Source organism: Sorex fumeus, unplaced genomic scaffold (genome assembly GCF_029834395.1).
Source record: "Sorex fumeus unplaced genomic scaffold, SorFum_2.1 ptg000024l, whole genome shotgun sequence".
NCBI classification, from domain to species: Eukaryota; Metazoa; Chordata; class Mammalia; order Eulipotyphla; family Soricidae; genus Sorex; species Sorex fumeus.
The window spans coordinates 36429329-36456452 of record NW_026606081.1 but is presented as its reverse complement, the minus strand read 5'-3'; the positions used below and the strand labels follow the sequence as shown (position 1 = coordinate 36456452).

At 40.4% G+C, this 27124-nt stretch overlaps 1 protein-coding gene across 7 annotated transcripts in view; it reads left to right on the top strand.

Moving 5' to 3' along the window:
• The window catches only part of NEK1 (NIMA related kinase 1), a 154739-nt gene extending 127931 nt beyond the window's left edge, over positions 1-26808 (top strand). For 6 of the 7 annotated variants that reach the window (XM_056113833.1, XM_056113829.1, XM_056113832.1 and 3 more), the window contains 5 exons: positions 1528-1679; positions 9389-9597; positions 17588-17718; positions 17898-18030; positions 25743-26808. In XM_056113833.1, the coding sequence (XP_055969808.1) occupies positions 1528-1679; positions 9389-9597; positions 17588-17718; positions 17898-18030; positions 25743-25756 (639 nt within the window). In that variant the 3' untranslated portion in view covers positions 25757-26808. Of the gene's footprint in view, positions 1-1527; positions 1680-9388; positions 9598-17587; positions 17719-17897; positions 18031-25742 lie in introns of those variants that run through there. The other variant, XR_008792455.1, reaches the window with a different exon arrangement.
• The last annotated feature ends 316 nt before the right edge of the window (positions 26809-27124 follow it).

Sequence of the window (27124 nt, the reverse complement as noted above, 5' to 3'; positions counted from 1 at the left end):
TGCATACTTCTGTGTAGTCCCTCTGAATTTACATATATAATTCACATGTGCCATTTATTTTTATTGGTTGCATGCATCTGGAGAAAGAGTTACAGGGTATATATTTTGCTCACCATTGTTCTATAATATACATGGTGGAAATCATTAAATACTAGACATCAAGCATAAAGTCTGCCAACAGTGGGAGATTCAGCAAGGAAAATACTTTCAGTATTATTATTAAGTGCTTTAACAGCAGTGTATCTTTGCCATAATCTTGTAGTTTATAACAACGTTTTTCCTCTTGAGTGCTATAACATGTAAATTATCCTCAAATAATGGGAACCTGTCATTTTTAATTCTCAAAAACAGATTGTAGCAATAAAATTGGCCAAGTACACAAATTTTCATTAATGTGCTAAACATTGTGTTTTCTTCACATTCTCCCATCTGGTGTCGAGTTTTTATCATGGCCTTAGGAATCACATTTCAAATATTACATTTTCCTTTTAGATTACTCTACCTTAAGACTTAATGTATTTGTTTGGTTTGGTTGATCACCCTGTTTATCCCTGGCATTCTAAATTGTTGAGATGGTGGACAGAGGTTATTTCTAATTCCCCTGCCTCGTCTTTCAAATGTCAGTAGCACTGTAGCACCGTCCTCCCATTCTTCATCGATTTGCTCGAGAGTACCTAGTAACGTCTCCATTGTGAGACTTGTTGTTACTGTGTTTCGCATATCAAATATGTCATGGGGAGTTTGCCAGGCTTTGCCATGCGGGTGAGATACTCTCGGTAGTTTGCCAGGCTCTCTGAGAGGGGTGGAGGAATCGAACCCAGGTCGGCCCGGTCAGCAGCATGTAAGGCAGACATCCTACCCGCTGTGCTATGTCAGTTCACATTCAAATTTTAAACACCTCAACTGTGCATTGTTCTTTCTTCAACATAGTTTGTGGAAAACCTATTGCTATAAATGATTCTCAGTATGAACATCGAAATACCTATCCTTCCAGTTTTCTGTTCTAGCTGGAAAGTCTCTACTCTCCCATCAACCATCACTCATGGAAATGATGTTAGATTTTTGTCGTTGCACTAATTTGAGATCCCTGATTGAACCAGTGTCAGTAAGCCAGCAACTGCTAGCAGGTCCACCAAGTATGTCTAATAGTGATTAGGTTTCAAAGTAACTTAACATAGAATTTCAGAAAATACACAGAGAAGATCAGCTATAGGAATTCACCAATTCACCAATGGGGAAATGTTTCTGTAGCAAAATGAGAAAGAAGATTTAGCAAAAATAACACGAAGGATGGACAAAAGTGCCCCATGAGTGAGTAAAAGTGAATTCTCATTTTCAAGTACTGCCTGATACCCCAGCTAAATTGAAACCCAGTTGAAATTTAAGTATGTTAGAACAGGTTATCCCCTAACCTCTAAATATGTGATGTAGGTGAAAATTAGAATTAGATATCATTTTTTATTTTACTTTCTTTTATTTTCTGATTTTTTTATTCCTAATAAGAATTCTGTTTGGTTTCTTTTTAAGATGTTGAGGACATGTTCACTTCCAGATCTCTCCAAGCTGTTTCGAACACTGATGGACGTTCCTATTGTAGGAGATATGCGCCAGGACAATCTTGAGATAGATGAAATCGAAGATGAGCACATTAAAGAAGGGCCCTCTGACTCCGAAGACATGTGAGCATGATAGCATTAATGGATACTAACACTAACTGAGCTTCTGAATTTAGGTTTCAGAGATGGTGACTTTCCTGGACAATTTTTAAATGATCTGCATCTAGTTTTTTCCTACTCTTTCAGCTTCTCAAAGTAGATCCAGAATACATGTCATGCAAATTTTGATCTCTTATAGAACAGTCTCGTTTGAAGAATATAAGAAAAATTATTACTATGTGTGTTCTCTATCTTCTCTTCCCCACTGAGCTTTCAGTACACTGATTTGTACACAGTCGCTGCTTAGTAAATGCAGATTAAATGAGTGATTGCTAAAAGTACAAATATTGCATCGGAAATTGTGAAGGCCTTACTACTTTACGGTTTCTCAGGAAAAACTACTGGAGAGCTTTCTATGTATCTCCTTCATGTATTATTTCTAAACCATGGCATTGAGCGGCAGACTGATTGTTTTATTTCTGCACGTGCAGATCTGTGTTCTATATATATATAACTTAAGATTGTTTTCCCAAAATTACTGTTTTTAGGATTCTTGAGGAATTTAGAATTCAGAAAGGAAATTTGATCTTTAACATTTTTGAGAGCCGGAAAAAGTGATGGCTCTAGATAGAAAAAGTGGAAAAAAAGGTGAAATTTTAGAAGTTTAGAAGTTTTAGAAGTTTTAGAAATTTTAGAAGTTTAGTTTCCCCTTACCTTCTCTGATCCGTTAGCCTTCTTAGTCCCGCAGACATATATTGCAAAGAGCTTTTTGAAATATAAAACTCTAAGCACCTAGAATCCTATGTTTCCGATGGTACAATGTATTAAAATTACCTGGAGGATGTTACAAAATATTAGGATATTAAACGGGTTATAATTTTACTTGTATTTTTTTTCCTTCTTTTTTTTGTAGGAGTACTGCTATTTATTCAGCCACTGATTAGCTGATTGAATTGTGCATGAACTCCACCTTACTTTTTTTTTTCTTTTTCCATTTTTTATAATTTTATTTATTGAATCACCATGAGAGCAGTTACAAAGCTTTTGGGTCTAAGTCTCAGTCATACAATGAAATACGCGTACCTTCATCAGTGCCCATTCTCCACCACCAAAACTCCCAGTATACCCCCATCCCACACCCTCCCCCTGCCTGTGGAGCAGATGATTTCTACATTACTCTCTCTCTACTTTGATCACATTCACTATTTCGACACCAGACCCACCACTATTTAAGATTTTACCCCAACACTCAGATCTGCTGAAAAGGCAACAATAGACAATTTGTGTTCTATTGCTGGTTATGAATAACATATGATGTCGTGTGACTGCAGTAGGGCCATGTGGTTTTGAAGTTCTGAAATTTTAACACTTAAATCTGGAGGGATTTCTGCCAAAGGCCACTGGGTTTAGAGATCTGCTCCTGAGTCTCTGGGATCATGGCCGTTGAGCAGCTTGATGAGGAGCCAAAGAGGCCATTCGTGGGCGATGACTTGGGGTCTCATTGGGGTGGGGAAGACAGGCCCGGCTCCACCTCCCCCCCCATCCCGAGAGACCCAACAAGTTTCGTCACTGCGGGCCCAAGCCTGCCTGTCCAATGGCCTCTGGAGGTTGACAGCCACCAAGTCGCCAAGAGGGAGCAGGCAGAGGGACAGCACCCATTCCCCCCTGGGGTGGCCCGGTGACAGTAACCTACTGCAGGGTCCGGACACATTTCTGACAAAAGCCGCTGGGTTTCGAGATCTGTTTCTGAGTCTCTGGGATCAAGGCCGTTGAGCAGCTTGATGAGGAGCCAGAGAGGCCGTTTGTGGGCGATGACTTGGGGTCTCGTTAGGGTGGGGAGGACAGGCCTGGCTCCACCTCCCCCCCGCATCCTGTGAGACCCAACAAGTTTTGTCACTGCGGGCCCAAGCCTGACTGTCCAATGGCCTCTGGAGGATGACAGCCACCAAGTCGCCAAGAGGGAGCAGGTGGAGGGACAGCACCCATTCCCCCCTGGGGTGGCCCGGCGACAGTAACCTACTGCAGGGTCCAGACACATTTCTGACAAAAGCCGCTGGGTTTCGAGATTTGTTTCTGAGTCTCTGGGATCAAGGCCGTTGAGCAGCTTGATGAGGAGCCAGAGAGGCCGTTTGTGAGCGATGACTTGGGGTCTCGTTAGGGTGGGGAGGACAGGCCCGGCTCCACCTCCCCCCCCATCCCGTGAGACCCAACAAGTTTCGTCACTGCGGGCCCAAGCCTGACTGTCCAATGGCCTCTGGAGGATGACAGCCACCAAGTCGCCAAGAGGGAGCAGGCGGAGGGACAACACCCTTTCCTCCCTGGGGTGGCCCGGCGACAGTAACGTACTGTGGAGTCCGGATGTATTTCTGCCAAAAGCCACTAGGTTTTGAGATTTGTTTCTGAGTCTCTGGGATCATGGCCATTAAGCAGCTTGATCAGGAGTCAGAGAGGCCATTCGTGGGCGATGACTTGGGGTCTCGTTGGGGTGGGGAGGACAAGCCTGGCTCCACCGTCATCCCGTGAGGCCCTGTGTGTCTCGTCACTGGGGGCCCAAATGTGACTATCCAGTGGCCTCAGACGGATGGCGGCCACTGGGCCGCCAGGGGAAGTAGGCCAAGGCATGAAACCTATTCCCACCTGGGTTGGCCCAGCACCGGTAGCCTACTGCAGAGACCAGACGCATTTCTACCTAAAGCCACTGGGTTCTAAGATTCGTTTCTGAGTCTCTGGGATCATGTCCATTAAGCAGTTCAATCAGGAACCAAAGAGGCCTTGCCTCCAATTATATAGCTGAGCCGGAGGTGGTTTGTGGGTGTGTTTCCCACATACCTAACTTTTGGCCGTTTACTTTCTTGGTAAACTTTGCCCCAAGTTTTTGGGGTCTGGCCAAAGGCACAGCAGCAATTTTGGGGTATCTGGAAGTCTGAAGGCGCCATGAGGCTGCTGATGCACTCGCCTCACAGGTACAGATTGACCTGCTGGCGGCACCATACCCCCTATAATTTTACTTTTAAATTCTGGCTTTTACCTTTTAATAGAAAGGAATCATGTTTGGATATGATTGAAAGTATTTTGACCATCTTATGTGATTTTTCCACTGGTATTTCTTAAGTCAGGGCTCTGCCTCTGATATTTTTGTGTTAGTCTAGTTTTGTTTTAAGTCTTGTCCCTTTTCTTAAGTTTCTAACAAAATTCATAAAGTCTTTTACTTTTTAAAGAAAAGTACTTTTGTTTGTATTTTGGACCATACCTAGCAGTGCTCAGGGATTACTCCTGGCTCTTCACTCAGGGATCACTTCTGACAGTGCTCAGGGACCATATAGGGTGCCGGGGACCGAACCCAGTCAGAGATTACTCCTGACAGTGCTCAGGAACCATATAAGTGTCTGGAATTGAACCCAACTCAGCATTGGACAAGGCAGGCGCCCTGCAAGCTGTACTCTCACCCCATCCCCAAAGTCAGAAATACTTTTTTTTTTTGCTTTTTGTTTTTTGGGTCACACCTGGTGATGCTCAAGGGTTACTCCGGGCTCTGTACTCAGGAATTACTCCTGGCTGTGCTCGGGGGACCATATGGGATGCCAGGGATCGAACCTGGGTCGGCCGTGTGCAAAGCAAACACCCTACCTGCTGTGCTATCGCTCTGGCCCAGAAATACTTTTAGTGATTAAGGTCACCTTTTTTTCCACTTTTTTCTTCAAATTCTGTAGATTTTTTTCTAATGCATTAGAATTTGGAGAGAATTGTCTTTTTTTTCTTTCCCTTGTTTGGCCATGTCATTAATTTTGTGCTTTCATTTTTTTTTTTCCATCAGCATCCACTTTATTTATTTATTTTTTTTTTGGTGATTTTTTTTTATTTTTTTTTAAATTTATTTATTTATTTATTGAATCACCATGGGAAAGGTTACAAAGCTTTCAGGTTTAGGTCTCAGTCATGCAAATATCAAGCACATTTCCCTTTACCAAAACTTATTTTTTACCATGAAGAACCCCAATAAAACCCCACCCCCCACCCCTCCCAGTCCCTGTGGGGCAGATGAATTCTAGTTAACACTCTATGTGCTTTGATTAGATTCATTGTTTCAATAAAAGATTCACCACTATTATTTAGAGTTTACCCCCCCCCCCCCCCGAATCAGACATGCTGACAAAGCATTGTGAAGTGATTTGCTTTCTACAGCTGGATTCAAGAATTATTTGTTGGTTTTGGATTTCTGCTATTTTACTTATTGACCCTGGAAGTATTTCTACTGAAAGTCAGATAGTTAAGAAATTGGTTTCTGTGCTCTGGAGTCGTGGCCGTGCTGGAGAGCCGCTCGTGGGGGGCAACTGGTGGCCTCAGTAGGGCGTGAAGGGCGGACCGAAACGCCCCCCTTCCCATGAGGTTTTAGTCGCCCCCAGTCCCCCGGCTCATACCTGCTGTCCACAAGGCTCCCATGCGGCCGCCATCTTTCTTTCCAGAGAGGAGAAGGCGACTGGGGCAACACCCTTTCCCCTCCGGACAGACCTGATGGCCTGGATTAACGCATAGTGTGCTTTCATTTTTAAAAACGTTCCCATACTCTTACAGAGAGCATCTCACCACAAAGTGCAAGGTGACAGTTGGATCCCCTAAGTCTGTGTAAAATTGTCTAATTTACTGAGTGAGATACAGCTTATTTGTACCTTATAATCTTGTCATTATTTTTGATGGCAGAATTTTAATTTAAAATTTAAATTAGAATTTAATAATAAAAAATGTAAACAGGTTTTCTAAGCAATTTATTCCATATCTATATAGGATAATTTTCACTTGGAGAAAATATTGTTGGTTTAGACTTTGTTCAGAGTTGTACAGTAAAAGCACCTACTCAAACATTCAGGATCAGATAAACTCAACTGAGTTGTTTGGGTGCCCTTTTGGTAAAAGACGTTAATCTCCTCCTCTGCTAGCAGTGGCAGGCTAGCAGCCCTGAGCACTTTTCATTCTGTGGAAGGATTTAAGTCAGTCCTCTTGCCTGGCTACTGCAGTTTATCTTGAGGTCACTGTTTAGTCAGTGAAGTACTGGTGCTTAGCATATGGACTTGGTGTATTATCTTATAGTTAAATATTAAGTTAAATGCTACCACAGGGTAATCTGAAAGGTTAGACATAATAATTATTATTATGCTTTCCTTTAGTTGCTAGAAAACTCTTGGGGGGTGGGGGTGGGTTTGGGCCATACTTAGCTTAGGTACTTAGGTCTTTTTCCCGTCTCTGCTCAAGAATCACCATTGGTTAGTGAGCTACCAGGAGCAGCAGCAGAGCAGGGTGGGGTCGGCATGGGGGGACTCTGGTGATTGTCGTCTGGCTCTCAGCTGTTGACTAATTGTGGAGAAAGGGAGACCAGAGGATGGCTGAAAGCAGAGCTATTTGTGGAGGTTTCAGTGGGGATGGCAGAGGGGGTCTCCTGGTAATTGAGCCCTGGGAGTCAGAAGAGTCGGGGCCAGGGCCTGGAACTGTAGGGAAGTGTGTCTTTGGGGCCACATCTGGCCACCAGTGTGAGATAGAAAACAATACCCACCCTCTCCCCACTGGCTCTCACACTCTAGCTGTGCTGTCGGCTGGCATCTTTCTTTGTTTTGTTTAGGTTTGGGGGACTTTTATAGGGGAGCAGGACTGGCTGCACCTAGCAGGGCACAGGGCTTACCCCTGACTCTCTGCTCAGGGATCACTCCTGATGGGTCTGTCCAGGGAGCATATAGGGTGCCGGGAATTGAACCTGGGCCGATTGCCATGCAAGGGAAGTAGCTGACTTGCTGAACGATGGCCCTAGGTCCCCAGTGTATCATTTTAAAGGAAAATTTTTATCTGAAGGCAAAAGTCTGCGCTGAAGATTTTTAGGATTAGTATGTTTTTTAATTATGCAGTTGTCTTTGCATTTTAAAATTTTTCTAAAAATAAGCATTTAAACAATGTGGTGACTCGTCTCATTAGCCATCCTATTAGCTTGAACATTTAAGTTTCTAAATTTTTTACTTCTAAAATTTCAAGTGCCTGGTGTTTATATCAAAAAATCAAAAATCTTTCATATTCTATTAAACTTCTACACCAAGATTTTGCTGAAATTTCAAAAATGCAGGAAAGAAAAACATTTTTCTATTTGTTTTGGAAAGCAAATGAGAAAAACTTTTTAGTCAGGCTTCTTAAAATATTCATAGTCTTTTAAAAATTGTAAATCTACAACTGTACCTCATGGTGTTTCACTAATAAAAAGGAAAAAAAATATTCATAGTCTTTCAAAATTTAAGCAACAAATATTGGTAGTTATTTGCTCTTCTCTGATAAATCAGGATCATTTTAAACAAGTCATGCTACTTATTACAGAAAACGTCATGTACTATATTATACTTTTTTTAAATTTCATTATATATATATATTTTTTATTAGTGAAACACCATGAGGTACAGTTGTAGACTTACAAATTTTTGTGCTTGGGTTTCAGTTATACAATGATCGAATACCCATCCCTCCACCAGTGCCCATTCTCCACCACCCAGTATCCCTCCCACCCCCACCCCCCATCCCACCCTAGCACTGTGGCAGGGCATTTCCCTCCATTATCTCTCTCCTTTTGAGTACTGTGGTTTGCAAAAGAGACATTGAGTGGCAATCTTGTTCAGACTATAGTCTACTCTCATCACGCATTTCCCATCCGAGAGGAACCTCCCAACACCCTTTATTTGGTGCTCCCTTCTCTATCTGAGCTGCCTTTTCCCCTAGTGTGTGCGGCTGTCCTCAAAGCCATGGAGTAATCCTCCTGGTATTTATCTCAGCTATTTTTGGATGTTAGTCTCCTGTTTTGTTACTTTATGTTCCCCAGATGAATGCAATCTTTCTATGTCTATCCTCCTCTTTCTGACTCATTTCACTTATCATGATACTTTCCATGTAGTACTACTTGTATGTAAATTTCATGACTTCATCCTTTCTGACAGCTACATAGTATTCCATTGTGTAGATATACCAAAGCTTCTTTAACCAGTCATCTGTTCTTGGGCACTAAGGTTTTTCCAGATTCTAGCTATTGTAAACAGTGCTGCAATGAACAGACAACTGCAGATGTCGCTTTGACTATACTTTTTTGCCTCTCTGGGGTATATTCCCAGGAGTGGAATTGCTGGGTCAAATGGGAGCTCAATTTCTAGCTTTTTGAGAATCGTCCATACTGTTTTCCAGAAGGGCTGTATATTATACTTGTTATTTATCTTCATTTCCTTTGTTCAGAAACTGTGTTGATTTTCTTCAGATTGCTTTTGTATCCACTGCTTGTACTTTTAAGTAGAAAAGAGAGCATACATGTAAATTGACAATTTAGAATAAACTCCCGTTGATCGTCGATTTGCTCGAGTGGGCCCAGTAACGTCTCCATTGGAGACTTTGTTGTTACTGTGTCTGGCATATCCAATACTCTCGGTAGCTTGCCGGGCTCTCCTAAAGGCTTCTATTTCTGTTCTGGGTTTTTGTTTGTTGTTGTTGTTTTTTTTTTTTGGATTGTTGTTTGTTTTGGGTTTGGAGCCACACTCAGTGGTGCTGAAGGCTTACTGCTGGCTCTGTGCTCAGGGATCATTCCTAGTGGGTCCAGGGGCACTAGGATATGCTGTGCAGGGATCAAACTGAGTGGGCACGTGCAAGGCAAGTGTCCTGTGTGCCGTTATGTTTCTCCATTCCATGATAAAAGTTTTGGTAAGGTTCAATTTTTCAAATTTCAGTGTGTTTGAAGAAGCTGATACAGATTTGCAAGAGCTCCAGGCCTCAATGGAACAGTTACTTCGAGAGCAGCCTGGGGAAGAATACAGTGAGGAGGAAGAGTCAGTCCTGAAGAACAGTGACGTGGAGCCAAGTGCCAATGGCCCCGAGCTGCCCGATGAGGATGACAATCCCAGCAGTGCGAGCGCCCTGAACGAGGAGTGGCACTCAGGTGTGTGAGCGGGAAGTGCCTATAAATTATTCAAGTAAAAATTTTCCCGAAAGCTGTAATAAGCTATTTCTGACTTTAAATATAACTCAAGTATACTTCTCTTTTGTTCATTTTTTTCTTTCCAGAGAAATATGCATATCCATGTGTTCCACCTCCTTTTCCTTAAGAAAATGCTGCTTTATCAAATTTTAAAGAGGAACCTTCTTCCCTGGGTACTCTGGGTCCCAGGTGACACTCTTTGGGATAGATTCTCAGTGGGTTTGAGCCCAACAGTGCCAGCTAGGGCCTTGCTGGGGTTCACCAGGGACATGCCCAGCTGTGCATGGGTAACCTACACCATGTCGGGGATCAAACTCAGGGACTTTCGTAGGTAAAGCATGAGCTTTCCCCTTTAAGCTATCTCTCAAAATTAGGAAATGCGTTTACAAGCATTTTGTTTAGTTATTTAGCTTTCGTTTCTTAACTTATTTTTCTAGTAATAAACAACTTAGTTAACTTTATACTTTATGTTTTAGAGTGAGCTTGAATGTATTAGCAGAATTAATACTGAAAGCACTTTTAAAGATTTTGACATTTATTTATTTATTTATTTTTAATTAGTGAAACACCATGAGGTACAGTTGTAGATTTACAAATTTTTGTGCTTGGATTTCGGTCATACCATGATCAAATACCCATCCCTCCACCAGTGCCCATTTTCCACCACCAGGATAATATCCCTCCCCCCACCCCCATCCTCCCCATCCCCCCCTGCCACTGTGGCAGGGCATTGCCTTTTGTTCTCTCTCTCCTTTTGGGTGTTGTGTTCAGCAAAAGAGGCATTGAGTGGCAAACATGTTCAGTCCAGTCTACTTTCAACCTGCATCTGCCCTCCTGGGAGGATCCTCCAAATACCCTCCATTTGGTGCTCCCTTCTCTATCTGAACTGTCCTTTCCCCTAGAATACCCGGCTGGCCTCTAAGCTATGAAGTAATCCTCCTGGTGTTGATCTCAGCTATTCTTGGGTATTAATCTCATATTTTGCTATTTTATATTCCCCAGATGAATCAATCTTTCTATGTCTATCCCTCTCTTTCTGACTCATTTCGCTTAGCATGATACTTTCCATATTGTACCACTTGTATGTAAATTTCATGACTTCATCTTTTCTAACAGCTACATAGTACTCCATTGTGTAGATGTACCAAAGTTTCTTTAACCAGTCATCTGTTCTTGGGCACTCAGGTTTTTTCCAGTTTCTGGCTACTGTAAAGAGTGCTGCAATGAACAAACAAGTGCAGATGTCACTTCGACTACATATTTTTGCCTCTCTGGGATATATTCCCAGGAGTGGTATTGCTAGGTCAAATGGGAGCTCAATTTCTAATTTTTTGAGGAACGTCCATACTGTTTTCCAAAAGGGCTGAACCAGTGGACATTCCCACCAACAGTGAAGGAGTGTCCCTTTCTCGCCACATCTGCGCCAGCAACGGATGTTTTTGTTCTTTTGAATGTGGGCCAGTCTCTGAGGTGTGAGATGGTATCTCATTGTGGTTTTGATCTGCATCTCCCTGATGATTAATGATGTAGAGCATTTTCTCATGTGCTTTTTTGCCATTCAGATTTCTCCTTTGAGAAAGTTTCTGTTCATTTCATTGCCCCATTTTTGGATGGGGTTGGATGTTTTCTTCTTGTGGAGTTCAACCAGTATTTTGTATATCCTGGATATCAACCCATTGTCAGATGTGTATTCGGCGAATATCCTTTCCCATTCTGTAGACTGTCTTTGTATTTTGGTCACTGTTTCTTTGAAGGTGCAGAAGCTTCTTAGTTTAAGATAGTCCCATTGAAAGGATATTCACCGAATACACATCACACATACACACAGCGAAATGAGTCAGAAAGAGAGGGATAGACATAGAAAGATTGCATTCATCGGGGGATATAAAATAACAAAATAGGAGATTAATACCCAAGAATAGCTGAGATCAGCACCAGGAGGATTACTCCATAACTTAGAGGCCAGCCGGGTATCCTAGAGGAAAGGGCAGTTCAGATAGAGAAGAGAGCACCAAATAAAGGGTGTTTGGAGGATCCTCCCAGGACGGGAGATGCATGTCGAAAGTAGACTATGGACTGAACATGTTTGCCGCTCAATGCCTCTTTTGCAGACCACAACACCCAAAAGGAGAGAGAGAACACAGGGGATTGCCCTGCCACAGAGGCAGGGGGGGATGGGGGAATGGGCGTGGGGGGATATTATCCATGGGGGTGGAAAATGGGCACTGGTGGAGGGATGGGTATCTGATCATTGTATAATTGAAACCAAAGCACAAAAAATTGTAAATCTACAACTTTAAAAAAATAAATAAATAAAATAAAGGGAAAAAAAAAAAGATAGTCCCATTTATCTATCTCTGTTTTCACTTACTCAGCCAGTGGCGTGGCATCTTTGAAGATACCATTAGCCTCAATGTCATGGAGGGTTTTGCCAACTTTGTCTTCAATGTACCTTATGGTTTCTGGTCTGATGTTGAGGTCTTTAATCCATTTTGATCTTACCTTTGTACATGGTGTTGGGCAGAGTTCTGAGCCCATTTTTTTGCATGTAGCCATCCAGTGATGCCAGCACAATTTGTTAAAGAGGCTTTCCTTACTCCACTTCACATTTCTTGCACCTTTATCAAAGATTAGATGATCATATGATTGAGGGGAGATATCAGTGTATTCAACTCTGTTCCATTGGTCTGCTGTTCTGCCTTTGTTCCAGTACCATGCTGTTTTGATTATTACCGCTTTGTAGTACAGTTTGAAGTTCGGGAGGTTGATTCCTCCCATTTTCTTTTTCCCAAGAATTGCTTTAGCTCTTCGTGGGGGCTTATTGTTCCATATAAATTTCAAGAGTGTTTGCTCCATTTCTTTGAAGAATGTCATGGGTATCCTTATAGGGATTGCATTGAATTTATACAATGCTTTCGGTAGTATTGCCATTTTGACAATGTTAAGTCTCCCGACCCATGAGCAGGGGATATCTTTCCATTTCCCCATGTCCTCTTTTATTTCCTGAAGTAGCGTTTTGTAGTTTTCTTTGTACAGGTCCTTTACTTCCTTAGTTAAGCTGATTCCTAGGTACTTGATTTTCTGGGGCACAATTGTGAATGGGATTGTTTTTTTCATGTTGCTTTCTTCTCTCTCACTGTTTGCGTATAGGAAAGCCATGGACTTTTGGGTATTGATTTTATAACCTGCAACTTTACTTTACGAGTCTATTGTTTCTAGGAGTTTTTTGGTGGAAGTTATTGGGTTCTCTAAGTAAAGTATCATATCATCTGCGAATAGTGAGAGCTTGATTTCTTCCTTTCCTACCTGAATGCCCTTAATATCTTTTTCCTGCCTAATCGCTATTGCAAGTACTTCCAGTACTATATTGAACAGCAGTGGAGAGAGTGGGCATCCCTGTCTCGTCCCTGATCTTAGAGGGAAGGCTCTCAGTTTTTCCCCATTGAGGATGATGCTTGCTGTAGGCTTGTGGTAGATGGCTTTAATTATGTTGAGGAAGGTCCCCTCTATACCCGTTTTGGCTAGGGTTTTCATCATAAAGGGGTGCTGGATCTTATCAAATGCTTTCTCTGCATCTATTGATATGATCCTATGCTTTTTATCTTTTCTTTTGTTGATATGGTGGATTATGTTGATTGATTTTCGAATGTTAAACCATCCTTGCATCCCTGGGATGAATCCTACTTGGTCATGGTGTATGATCTTTTTGATGAGTAGTTGGATTCTATTTGCTAGTAGTTTGTTGAGGATCTTTGCATCTGTGTTCATCAGGGATATCGGCCTGTAATTCTCTTTCTTTGTGGTATCTCTGTCTGCTTTTGGTATCAGTGTGATATTTGCTTCGTAGAAACTGTTCGGAAGTGTTTTTGATATTTCAATTTCGTGGAAAAGCTTAAAGAGCATCGGGAGTAAGTCCTCTTTAAAGATTTGGAAGAATTCACTAGTGAATCCATCCGGGCCAGGACTTTTGTGCTTGGGGAGACTTTTTATTACCATTTCAATTTCCTTGATGGTGATAGGTCTGTTCAGGTATTCCAGGTCTTCTTGGTTCAGCCTTGGGAGTCTGTAGGAGTCTAGGAATTTATCCATTTCCTCGAGGTTTTGATGTTCCGTGGCATAAAGCTTTTCAAAGCATTCCCTGAGGATCCTTTGAATTTCTGTAGTTTCTGTTGTAATGACCCCCTTTTCATTTCTGATTCGGTTTATTAGGGTTTTCTCTCTCCCTTTCTTTGTGAGTTTTGCTAGGGGCTTATCGATCTTGTTAATTTTCTCAAAGAACCACCTCTTGGTTTCATTGATCTTTGGGATTGTTTTTTGGGTTTCCATCTCGTTAATCTCTGCTCTGAGTTTTATTATTTCCTTCCTCCTGTTAGGGTTGTGCTCCTTTTGTTGGTCCTTCTCCAAGTTCTTAAGCTGTGAGGTTAGTTTATTTATGTGGGCCTGCTCCTCCTTTCTGAGGAATGCTTGCAGAGCTATTAACTTTCCTCTTAAGACTGCTTTTGCTGTGTCCCATAAGTTTTGGTAACTCGTGTCCTCATTTTCATTCGTTTCTAGGAATCTTTTGATTTCCTCTTTAATTTCCTGTCTAAGCCACTCGTTGTTTAATAGCGCACTCTTTAATTTCCTGGTGTTTGATTTCATTTTCTTTTTGTGTGTGTGATTTACTTCTAATTTCAGCGCATTATTGTCTGAGAAGATTGTTGATATAATCTCTATCTTCTTAATTTTATGGAGGCATGTTTTGTGGCTCAGCATGTGGTCTATCTTGGAGAATGTTCCATGTACGCTTGAGAAGAATGTGTATTCAGCTTTTTGTGAATGAAGTGTCCTGTATATATCTACTAAGTCCCTTTCTTCCATTGTTTCCCTCAGATGAAGTATGTCCTTGCTAAGCTTGAGTCAGGTTGATCTATTCAGAGGAGACAAAGTGGTGTTGAAGTCTCCCACTAGTATTGTGTTGCTATTGATGTCTTTTTCCAAATCTATGAGTAGTTGTTTTAAGTACTTTGCTGGTCTCTCATTAGGTGCATATACATTTATTATTGTAAGTTCTTCCTGTTGTACAGATCCTTTGATCACTAGAAAATGGCCTTCACTGTCTCTTATCACCTTCTTCACTCTGAAATTGATGTGGTCTGATATTAGGATGGCTACCCCAGCTTTTTTCTGGGAGATGTTTGCCTGTAGGATTGTTTTCCAGCCTTTGACTCTGAGTCTGTGTTTGCTTTGACTATTGAAATGTGTTTCTTGCAGGCAGCAGAATGTTGGGTTCAATTTTTGAATCCATCCTGCCACTCTATGTCTTTTAATTGGTGCGTTTAGTCCATTGACATTGAGAGAGATTATTGTTATGGGATTTTGTCCCATTGTTCTGTTGAAATTTGGTGTTTTGAGGGGCCTGTCTTGCCTTAAAGTAGCCCATTTAGTTGTACTTGTAACCATGGTTTTGAGTCTATGAAGTTCCTGAGCTGTTGTTTGTCTGTGAAACTGTGTGTTGTTCCTTCTATTATGAATGAGAGTCTCACTGGGTAAAGTATTTTTGGAGAGGCATTTATTTCATTGAGTTTTTTCACTATGTCCCACCACTGTTTTCGGGCCCTGAGTGTTTCATCAGAAAAATCAGTTATGAATTTTAAGGATGCTCCTTTGTAAGAGATTTCTTTCTTCGATCTTGCTGCTTTCAGAATTTTGTCTCTGTCTAAGGTTTTGGTTATTTTGATCAGGATGTGTCTTGGGGTATTTTTATTCGGATTTCTTCTAGCTGGTACCCTTCGGGCCTCCTGGATGTGGTCACAAGTTTTCTTCAGCTCTGGAAACGTTGTAGCAATGATGTCTTTGACAGTTTCTTCTTCATCAAGGTTTTCTTCCTGACCCTCTGGGACTCCAATAATTCTTATGTTACCCCTCTTGGCTTCGTCACGATCTTCTCTTGCCATCTGTTCTCGAACTGTGAGTCTCTTTTCCATTTTCTGCTCTTTTCTGGCAAGTCTCTGAACTTGATCTTCGAGCTCACTGATTCTGTTCTCAGCCGCTGTTACTCTGCTGCTGAGGCCTTCCACTGAGGTTTTCAATTCGGCTACCAGGTTTTTCAGGTCCGACATTTCTGATTGCATTTTCCTCATTTCTGCCTTCAAATCCTCTTGTCTTTTATTGGCATTTGCTTTCCATTGTTTCTTTTAGTTCCCTAAGCATCCTAAGTAGCTCCCTTCTGAATTCCTTGTCAGAGAGGTTGTCTAACGCTATAGTACTGTTGGTGTCTTCTGGGCTCTCCTCGTGAATAAGAAAGTTTGGTGGGCTTTTGCGTTGCTTTACCATTGTGACCAGTGTGGTTTGGTCCTTCACAGTCACTGTTACTATTCTGGTTGAGTGAGGAGAGACTGCCAGGAGCCGTTCAGCTTTGTTGCTGCTAGTTGGGCCTCTTCTACCTTTCTGAGTCTGACCTTCTTCTCAATCAGGCGTTATTCTTTGTTTTATAGCTGACATTGAGTGAAACTTTTGGAGTAGGTGCTATTTACTACTGAGCTTGTACAGCTATTTTCAAACAGGAATTTTGTTGGAAATGGAGTAGGCGAGTGTGGGATGTTGTTGAATTGTAGTAGAAGAGGTGAGAAATTTTTGGTTGGTATTAGGTGACAAGTTGATGAAAAGGATGAAAGGATGAAGGTCCAAATTGCTTGGGGTGAGTGATATACCTGCGGCCACGTAAGCGGCGGCCCGCCAGGAAGGAGGCCACGCCCAGTTTTAGGAGGCCACGCACCCTTCTCCAAGGCCACGCCCCTAGCCAGTCCCAGGCCACTCCTTCCCAGGGTCCTGGATGGGGGGGGGCATGGGGCGGGCCTCGGCTGGGCTCCTCCAACCCACCTGGATGTGGGAGCCCGGTGGACTGCTGGGCGGCCGGTCCCAGAGCTGGATGCGCGGCGGGGTCCGCCTGTCCTCAGGCGGGGATCGGTGGGCGGGCAGCGCGTCTGGGGTCAGGGGCGGGCCTGGCTGGGCTCCTCCAACCCACCTGGATGGGGGGGCGCCGGTGGACTGCTGGGCGGCCGGTCCCATAGCTGGACTGCGCGGCGTGGTCCGTGCTGTCCTCAGGCGGGGCGGCACTTTTTATTCATAGTGTCACCCCAAGTTTCATTTATACCTCTAAGTTGTATATTTAAAGAATCATATCCTATCTGGACAGAGGACCTAATGTGAAAAGAAATGATTTCTCAGTGATGCTGTTTATGAGAAATTTTGAATATATTTTAGAGATGTACATGACAGTAACAACAAGTCTCATAATGGAGACGTTACTGGGCCTGCTCGAGCAAATCGATGAACAACAGGAGGACAGTGCTACAGTGCTACATGAAATTAAATGTATTGAACATATAATAATTTATAGGTAATTTTCCTAAAGTTTTTTGGTTTCTATCTTAGGTCTTCTGCTGTCTACATTTGTTTACTTTTTATTACCAGTGCTTTAAAAAAAATAGAAGTTATGTGTAGTTGTATTTATGGTTCCTTTTTATATTTCTTATTAACTTGAATGACATCTCAGGGGTCTTTTCTGTTTGTTTGTTTTGCTTTGTTTTGTGTGGACCACATCCAGTGCTGCCCAAAGCTTATTCCTGACTCTGTGCTCCGGGATCATCCCATATGCAATGCTAGGGATTGAACCAGGGTTGACTGTGACGAAGGCAAGAGCCTTATCTCCCAACTGCTCAAGGAAATTTTTATATAACCTCATTTACTGTCTATAAAAGAAAAGAGTCCTAAGAGAGCAGACTTATTATGACATTTATGTGTGTTGTAATAAGCTATATAAATGCCAATATTCTAACATTAACAAAATTTAACATTAAAAGTACAAGTAATCTATTCACTTGTCATAAACTTCAGTCTACTAAGCTAAGAATTTCTTTATTCTGTTTTAATTTTAACCACAAAATGTCCTCTCTTTTTTTTTTTTTAGATAACAGTGATGATGAAATTACTAGTGAATGTGAATATGATAGTGTATTTAACCATTTAGAGGAACTGCGACTTCACCTGGAACAGGAAATAGGCTTTGAAAAGTTCTTTGAGGTTTATGAGAAAATGAAAGTAAGTGAAATATCAATTAAACCTTTTTATTTTGGGATGTGCTCTATTTGAGTTGCTAATGAAATGGCAAAGATCTTTATTGGTATATATAGATAAATATTTATATATATCTATATATAATAATAGCTGAAGTCCCAGTTTAATACTCAAATGTTAATTTATACTTGGAAATTACATAGGCTATTCATGAAGATGAAGATGAAAATATTGAGACTTGTTCAACAATAATTCAGAATATTTTGGGAAACGAACATAAGCATCTTTATTCCAAGATTCTTCATTTAGTTATGGCAGATGGAGCCTATCAAGAAGGTATGACTTCCTCCTGTCTTTGTTTTAAATAAATGTGTGAAAAACAGGAAGGCAAATGTAAATCGGTTAACTTACATCATATGCAGTTGGTGAAATGAGTACTGAAACCATATCTAATACTTTTAAGCAGTTAAAATTGTAACTGTCCTATTTTATTCTGTCATATGATTTTGTTTATATATTTTTTTAAAGCCCATCTTAGACAACTTGGGAAATAAGAATAATTTCTTATCAAGAAAGTAATACTAAACTTTCAGACACATAATGCATCATCAGTGTGGAAAACCTTTCCAAAATAACACCAAATTTAATCTCTCCATAGAGAGAGAAGAATTCAGCTGTAATGAATTGAATATAAACCATTTTTGTATTTGGAAAATATTTACCCAGGGAAGTCACTGGAAATATGCTAGAATATTATTAAAACCTAAGACTAAAATGAAAGTTTCCATTTCCATTTTATCAGATTTAACCAGGAGCACTTAACATAGAATCACGTTACGGCTCTTGACTTTGTAACAAGCAAGTCAGATGACATTAAACGATTTGTTTTAAAGGTTTTAATTTCCTTGACCGTATAAAGTAAAAGGATCCTCTGTCTTATGTACTATAACTGGTTTTCAAAGTATTTATTGAGTGCTGGCATCTGACAGCTTTTGTCCTGGCATCTCACTGCTACAGACAATAAATGATATGTGTGTCTTTGCTTACATGTTGTTTACAGTTTCTATGGAAAATGAGGTCAAGTGTTCATTCTAAGTTATTTACATAAAGTGCAGCACAACTGGAAAGTGGGCAATAGAATTTTGAGAGAAATGTGTAGAGAATAACTTGTGGGGAAAACAAAATGAATTAACAGTGTGTTTGGTTTTGGGGAGGCCTTTCTTGGTTTGTTTTGTTGGTTTGTTTTTGGGCCACACCTGACAATTCTCAGGGATTACTCCTGACTTTGCACTCAGGTATCACTCCTAATGGTGCTCAGGGGACCATATAGGATGCCGGGTATCGGACCCAGTTGGCCATCTGTAAGGCAAGTGCCCTACCTGCTGTACAATCTCTCTGGCCCCATGAATAATGTGTTTTAAGAGTATCAAATTGAACTTATTGGAAACTTCTTGTTTTTAATTAATGTTTATAACTAACTGTTTAAAGTAAAAAACGTGTAGGATGAAGACAGGCTTTGTTGTGCCTACGACTTTCAATGCTGTGTTGAGTAAAAGTAAAGTAAAGGCCCTCCCGTTGATCGTCGATTTGCTCGAGCGGGCCCAGTAACGTCTCCATTGGAGACTTCGTTGTTACTGTGTCTGGCATATATCGAATACTCTCGGTAGCTTGCCGGGCTCTCCGAGAGTAGTATGGGTGAAAACAAACATTCTTGTCTTGTACCTTACATTAAAGGAAAGATTTTTCACTTTTCCTCATTAATTATGATATTACTGGGGAGGCAGAGAATTTAGTACAGCAGGGAAGGTGCTTGCTCTTCACACAGCCTACCCGGGTTCAATCCCCGGCATCCACTATGGCCCCCTGAGCACCAGCAGGACTAATTCCTGATCACTGGGTGTAGCCCAAAACCACTGCCCCTCTGCAAAAAAAGAGATGATATTCACTGTGAGTTTATTGTGTGTGATCTTTATAGTACTGAGGTAAGTTCCTTTAGTTCCCATTTTGCTGATGGTTTTTAAATGAGCGTTGAATCTTTTTTTTTTTCAATTTTTGTTTTTTAATTGAGTCACATGGGTGTTGAATCTTGTCAGATTTCTTTCTCTGTACCTGTGGAGATGATCATTTTTTAATCCTTTTATTCATGTGTTGATTTTCTAGTAATGAACAATTCTTGTATCCCATTTGATCTTGATGTATGATGTGTTTAATGTATGGAATTCAGTTTGCTAGCATTTTCTTGATGATCTTTGCATCTGTGTGCATCACGGTTATTCATCTGAAATATTCTTTTTGAGTGATTTCCCTGCTGGTTCTCGGTCAAGGCCAAGCTAGCCTCATGGAATCTGCTCAGGAGTATTCCCGAGTCTTCTGTTTTATGGAAGAGCTTGAGAATATGGGTCTTCAATGTTTAAAAGGGCTTCCTTGTGGGCCCATCTGGCTGGGGACATTTGTCCTAAGGCAGATTTTTGCTAACAGTCTCAGCTTCCTTGAGAACAATAGGTCTCTTCAGGTCTATACTTTTTTCCTGGGTTGTGAGAGGTTGTAAGACTAGAAACGTAATGTACTCCGCTGGCAGCCAATGGGATGGAAGCAAGCCCAGGATTCCCTCTGGGTGGGAGTGGGTTGTAAGCCTCATTTTCTTAATTCATGAACAAATTAAGAACATTTTTGAAGAATTCATTTCTAGAATATGTGTCAGGAAAATCTGATCGCTTGTACCAGTTGTGAACAGTAGTTGAGGGTTTAAAATGTTGGGGCCGCAGCGATAGTACGGGCATTTTCCTTGCACTTGGCTGACCTGAGTTTGATTCCCGACATCCCACATGGTCCTCCAGCACCATCAGGAATAATTCCCAAGTGCAGAGCCAGGAGCAACCCCTGAGCATTGCCAGGTGTGGCCCCAAAAATTAATAAATAAAATAAAATAATGCTTGGATATTACAGTGTACACCCAGGTTGTAAATGTCAACACTGTTGTAAACACATTACCTTAACTATAATCAGTTGAAAAATAAATTGAATTATGCTTAATCTTAGCAATATAAATATAAAGTCTGTTTACATTTCATCTTTTTCTTCAAAAGGTTTGAGAGATTGCATGTTTTTAATGTACATAGCCTAAGAAAATTACATTACTAACAGGTGTTTGGGAGTCAGCCTATCAGGCAAAAACAAGTACAGGCAATAAAAACTTAAGCCAAGAAGGAAATAAGAATTCAGAGTTCATGTCCATAGTACATTTTCTGAAAATAGGTCACAAGTTTGGTGCTGATCTTTGTAGCAAAGCTGGAAACCTAATTAATTACATGAGTCACATGGGTCATAAAACCAAACATGTCAATTACTCAGAGGATAGATATTTTTGGTATTGAAAAAAAAGAGCATATTTCCCCCATGATATTTAAAATGAGGACTTTTATCACACAGTATTGCTTCAGAGTTTAATAATGTATGGATTTCTTTCAAGAAATCTTTTTTTTTAGACTCAATTTAAGGGTCCATAAACTTCAGTGTAAAACTGAAAATCTTTTTTTCTCTTAAGATAGAATTATTACAATAATCATCTTCTAAATACTGTTATTATTATCACATGAAAATAAGAAATTGTAACATTCTCTACAGCTTGTGGATTCCTGGTGTAGTTCTGCTCTTTGACCTCATTTTATTTAAAAAAAAAAATGCTGTAACAATGAAAAATAACCTGAATAATTTTATAGCATTAGGATTTCCCGGGGCCCTATCTCAAAAAATTGCAGTGTTTCTCAGCCTTTTCCCCATCATGGCCTCAGTCAGTGACCCACCACCCTCACCCACCCATCCTATTGCTTGTCTTCCCTAGTCTTGTGCCATGACCCCCACTTATAGAATTTGAGGGTGGGTCTATAAGGCCCTTTCACCTCTGTTTGAGAGACACTCTTGTAAATGAATGCAGAATGGTTGAATTTAGGTAGATCTGTGGAGACTATCAAAGCAGTTCCATTTATATTTGGCTATTCAATATGCAGTTTCCTCAGGTAACTTTGTAATACAAGTTTTCATAAGAAATAGTAACTTGGGGTTCTGTTCTTTGGACAGAGAACTTGGGATTTAACTTTGATTGACAGGTATCTGGAGTCTTCAATTTTGTGTTGCCCCATTTAAGTGGAGAACTATAACAGTCAGTTTAGGATTGACACTCTCTTTCATCAGCACAGTGGTACAGTGTACACAAAACTTTTCTTTCCAAGGCACCTAGAACCCGGCTAGGGTAATACACTATTCAAGTCAGCATGTGAGATTTTCTGTACTACACAAATGAAAAGGGAATCAGGACCTTGAAGTTACAAATCACAAAATCTGCAATAATAATTCCTGTAATCAGAAAACAATGCTAGGCACTGAAAACTAAATGCCTAGCCTGGCAATTTACTTTAAAAATCTTCAGAAGTCCCTAAAACATTAGTTTATTAAAACATGGTTTTAAAATTATATTGGATTTTCTAAATAAGTTGACCTTCTATTTTGATAGTGTTGGTGTAGAGTTAATGTTAGACAATGACTTGTTTTATATTAGAGTAACTGTCCTCTTATCAGAAATAATTATATCCTGTATATAGGTGTCCAAAAAACCACTGTTTTGATTGCATCTAGGAGAGATTAATAAAGCCATGTCATCTGCCTGTGGTGATCCTCTACTTTCATAATCTATGTTGAGGGAAGGTTGGGAATGGTTATGAAAGAAAGGAATAAATTATATCTAGTTACCCCAACCAGTCATTAAGGTACAAGCTTAAAAAAAAGAAGAAAGTGTAACATACATTTATGTTTGATTTAACTGGAACTTACCTTAGTTCTTAAAAGACAGCTTTTAGCTCTTCCCCTCCTCACAGGTCTGGTTGCTGCAGCTGTTGGAGTTAACAGCCTAATGTCGCTTAGTCCATATCTTGTACACACACACCCCTCACTGGCTGTGGTATTCTCAGAGTTGATCGTAGCAGTGGAGCTCCCAGTCAGCTTTGGTACACACACAGACACACACACACAGACACACACACACACACACACACACACACCCTCACTGGCTGTGGTATTCTCAGAGTTGATCGTAGCAGTGGAGCTCCCAGTCAGCTTTGGTACACACACACACACACACACACACTCCTCACTGGCTGTGGTATTCTCAGAGTTGATCATAGCAGTGGAGCTCCCAGTCAGCTTTGGTACACACACACACACACACACACACACACACACACACACACTCCTCACTGGCTGTGGTATTCTCAGAGTTGATCATAGCAGTGGAGCTCCCAGTCAGCTTTGGTACACACACACACACACACACACACACACACACCCACCCTCACTGGCTGTGGTATTCTCAGAGTTGATCGTAGCAGTGGAGCTCCCAGTCAGCTTTGGTACACACACACACACACACACACACACACACACACACACTGCTCACTGGCTGTGGTATTCTCAGAGTTGATCGTAGCAGTGGAGCTCCCAGTCAGCTTTGGTACACACACACACACACACATACACACTCCTCACTGGCTGTGGTATTCTCAGAGTTGATCGTAGCAGTGGAGCTCCCAGTCAGCTTTGGTGTTTTCCAGGGCCCACACTCTTTTTTTTAAAATTTTTATTAGCGAAACACCATGAGGTACAGTTGTAGATTTACAAATTTTTGTGCTTGGGTTTCGATTATACAATGATCAAATACCCACCCCTTCACCAGTGCCCATTTTCCACCACCATGGATCCCAGTATCCCTCCCACATCCATCCCCCCCATCCCACCCTGCCTCTGTGGCAGGGCATTCCCTTTTGTTCTCTCTCTCCTTTTGGGTGTTGTAGTCTGCAAAAGAGGCATTGAGTGGCAGTCATATTCAGTCCATAGTCTACTTTCAACATGCATCTCCCCTCCTGGGAGGATCCTCCAAACACCCTTTATTTGGTGCTCCCTTCTCTATCTGAGCTGCCCTTTCCCCTAGATTGCCCGGCTGGCCTCTAAGCTATGGAGTAATCCTCCTGGTATTGATCTCGGCTATTCTTGGGTATTAATCTCCCATTTTGTTACTTTATATCCCCCAGATGAATGCAATCTTTCTATGTCTATCCCTCTCTTTCTGACTCATTTCGCTTAGCATGATACTTTCCATGTAGTACCACTTGTATGTAAATTTCATGACTTCATCTTTTCTAACAGCTACATAATACTCCATTGTGTAGATGTACCAAAGTTTCTTTAACCAGTCATCTGTTCTTGGGCACTAAGGTTTTTTCCAGATTCTGGCTATTGTAAAGAGTGCTGCACTGAACAAACAAGTGCAGATGTCACTTCGACTATACATTTTTGCCTCTCTGGGATATATTCCCAGGAGTGGTATTGCTGGGTCAAATGGGAGCTCAATTTCTAATTTTTTGAGAATCGTCCATACTGTTTTCCAAAAGGGCTGAACCAGTCGGCATTCCCACCAACAGTGAAGGAGTGTCCCTTTCTCGCCACATTCGCGCCAGTATCAGTTGCTTTTGTTTTTTTGGATGTGGGCCAGTCTCTGAGGTGTGAGATGGTATCTCATTGTGGTTTTGATCTGCATCTCCCTGATGATTAATGATGTAGAGCATTTTCTCATGTGCTTTTTTGCCATTCGGATTTCTTCTTTGAGAAAGTTTCTGTTCATTTCATTGCCCCATTTTTTGATGGGGTTGGATGTTTTCTTCTTGTGGAGTTCAACCAGTATTTTGTATTTCCTTGATATCAACCCCTTGTCAGATGTGTATTCGGTGAATATCCTTTCCCATTCTGTAGACTGTCTTTGTATTTTGGTCACTATTTCTTTTGAGTTGCATGCTTCTTAGTTTAAGATGGTCCCATTTATCTATCTCTGTTTTCACTTGCTCGGCCAGTGGCGTGACATCTTTGAAGATACCATTAGCTTCAATGTCATGGAGGGTTTTTCCAACTCTGTCTTCAATGTACCTATGGTTTCTGGTCTGATGTTGAGGTCTTTAATCCATTTTGGTCTTAGTTTTGTACATGGTGTTAGGCAGAGTGAGGCATACTTGTTAGTCAGGCTGTTCAGAGTGACTGCCGTGGTACTCACACACGTGCTTGCCATGGCGCACACTTTCTGGCCAAGACATTGCAGATGTTTTTAGTGCAAATTGCCTCTCTAGTGCTCACACACAGCTGTCATGGTGCAGCTGAAATACCTTGCAGTACCAAGGATCACAGCTGGGAGAGCTGCCTGGAACACTTTTAGTGCATGTGGTGACACTGCACATTTGAACTTAGGCATTCTGGGCTGTTGCACTGCTCCTCTGGAGCCAAGCTTGTAGCTTTCTCAAGAAGAAAACACATGCCTTTCCTCCGCAATTAATTTAGAGTATATTATGCTGTAAATATATAATGAAATTACATATGGCAGTTAAAATGAACTAAATTTTCCTCTGTCACTTCATGTGAGATGCATAAATATGAAGTATTGAATAGTATCTGATGCCATTTATATAACATTTTCAAGCAATTTTATTTAGTAATTTATCCATATAATAAAAATGAAAAACCATGGGAGAGAGAGATAATCATTAATTTTAGGATACTGCTTATGCCTCTAGGGAAGAAGAGAAAATATTATGGGAACAATATCATACTCTGTGACTGCACTAAGTGTTCTCTTAATAAATATTTGAAGTCAGTATGGTCAAAGTTAACTTTCATCAATTCTAAGCATTACACACTTAATTTGTTTGCAGTTGTTACTTAATTCTCTGTAATTTATTATTTGAAATTCCAGTTGTAAAGATGAGTAAATTGATGGTACAAAATGAAAAGTATAGTAAGAGGAACAATAAAATGTATCTTTCATAAAGCAGTGATTCAGCCCTATTGTTAGAAATAAGATATGATAGGAGTATGTGTTATTGTAACAATTGCATTTTAAACCACATTAAAGCTCTTTTCCTGTAGCACAGAAAAAGAATAAACTGTTTTTTTTTTTTTGCTAAGTAGATTGGATTTGATTTGAAATAAATAAATATTTTTTTCTTTTTTTATAGATAATGATGAGTGATCGTCACAGCAGTCCTTAATCATCAACTCTGTGAAAGCATTTAAATTTGGCTTATCAGAATAACAAGACCAATAGGAACTGTAAAATTTTTAATAAATGAAATACAAGATATAAGGTGGGCATGCCAATTGCATGGAAGAAAGTGAGAAAATGCTATTTTTCAGTTGAGATCTAGTAATGCGCACTTTGCTTGCTGAGTTCTATTGGTAGTCACCTTTTATAACATGTATACTTTATCCAACCAAAGCATAAGGAGATATTGACCTGGAACTGGACTTAATGTTCCTGAAAACCTACCATGCTGTGGGTAACTTGGACTTTTACCAACGTCTTTAGGTTGAAAGAATTATCTGTGTTGTAAAAAACCTGCCTGTATTTATTTAAGTTTTTAAGCATGACCTTTTCTCCTTTCTGTTTATGTCCATTGGCAGCAATTCTGCAAAAAGTAACCTCATTGAGGGCGCTGTTAAGTTTTCACATTTTAAAATGGACAATTTAGCCTTAAACTTTACATTCTCAGTTATTTTTCAACTATTGTGTTTTTTGAACAACTTGGGTGAAAGAAATTGTTGAAAATTTGATTATGAAGGATAGCAATATTGTATTCCTGATATTAAAAAATGTTGATAATTACAGCTATTTTTCTTTAAGGACCAAAACCAGATATATATCTAGAAATTAGTCTGAGAATTTTAACACTGTGTCTGTAACATAAAGTTGCCCTTTTTGTTGTTACTTACTCTCATGCATCTGTCTCAAGGACAGCAGGAGGTTAAAAAGAGGGAAGAAAGTGTGTTTATTTTTAACACTAAAGCAGTTTGGTAACTAGTATCTCAAGGTGGGAATATTTTCCTCTTTTACTTATTTCTACTATATGAGAGAATTAAGTCAGTCAATATGATAATGATCTGTTACCGTATGTCAAGTATTATATGGGTTCATGAAAGATGTCTAAAGTTCAGGTGATTTGAGTTAAAAAAAAATCCTAATTTTTGAAACAGTATAAAACAACCTGATTGGCCTAATCTATAAACTTAACAATAAAATCTTACTGCACCATCAGTACTATGTTGAATTTATCATGTGTTATTTATAACATACAAAATTAAACAGTTGCTTATTATGTTTGGTTTTTATATTCCTATTAACATTTAATTATATATCTGTCGTATCCTATTACTTATACTTTACTAGTTCATTCTCAATAGAATACCTTTAAATAGAGCTGGGAATAATTCTTCTTACCAGATAGTTTATTTTTAACTTTTGGGGTCAGACCCAGAGATGCTCAGGGCTTACTCCTGGCTCTGCACTCAGGAATTACTCTTGGCAGTGCTAGGGGACCATATGGGATGCTGGGGATAGAAC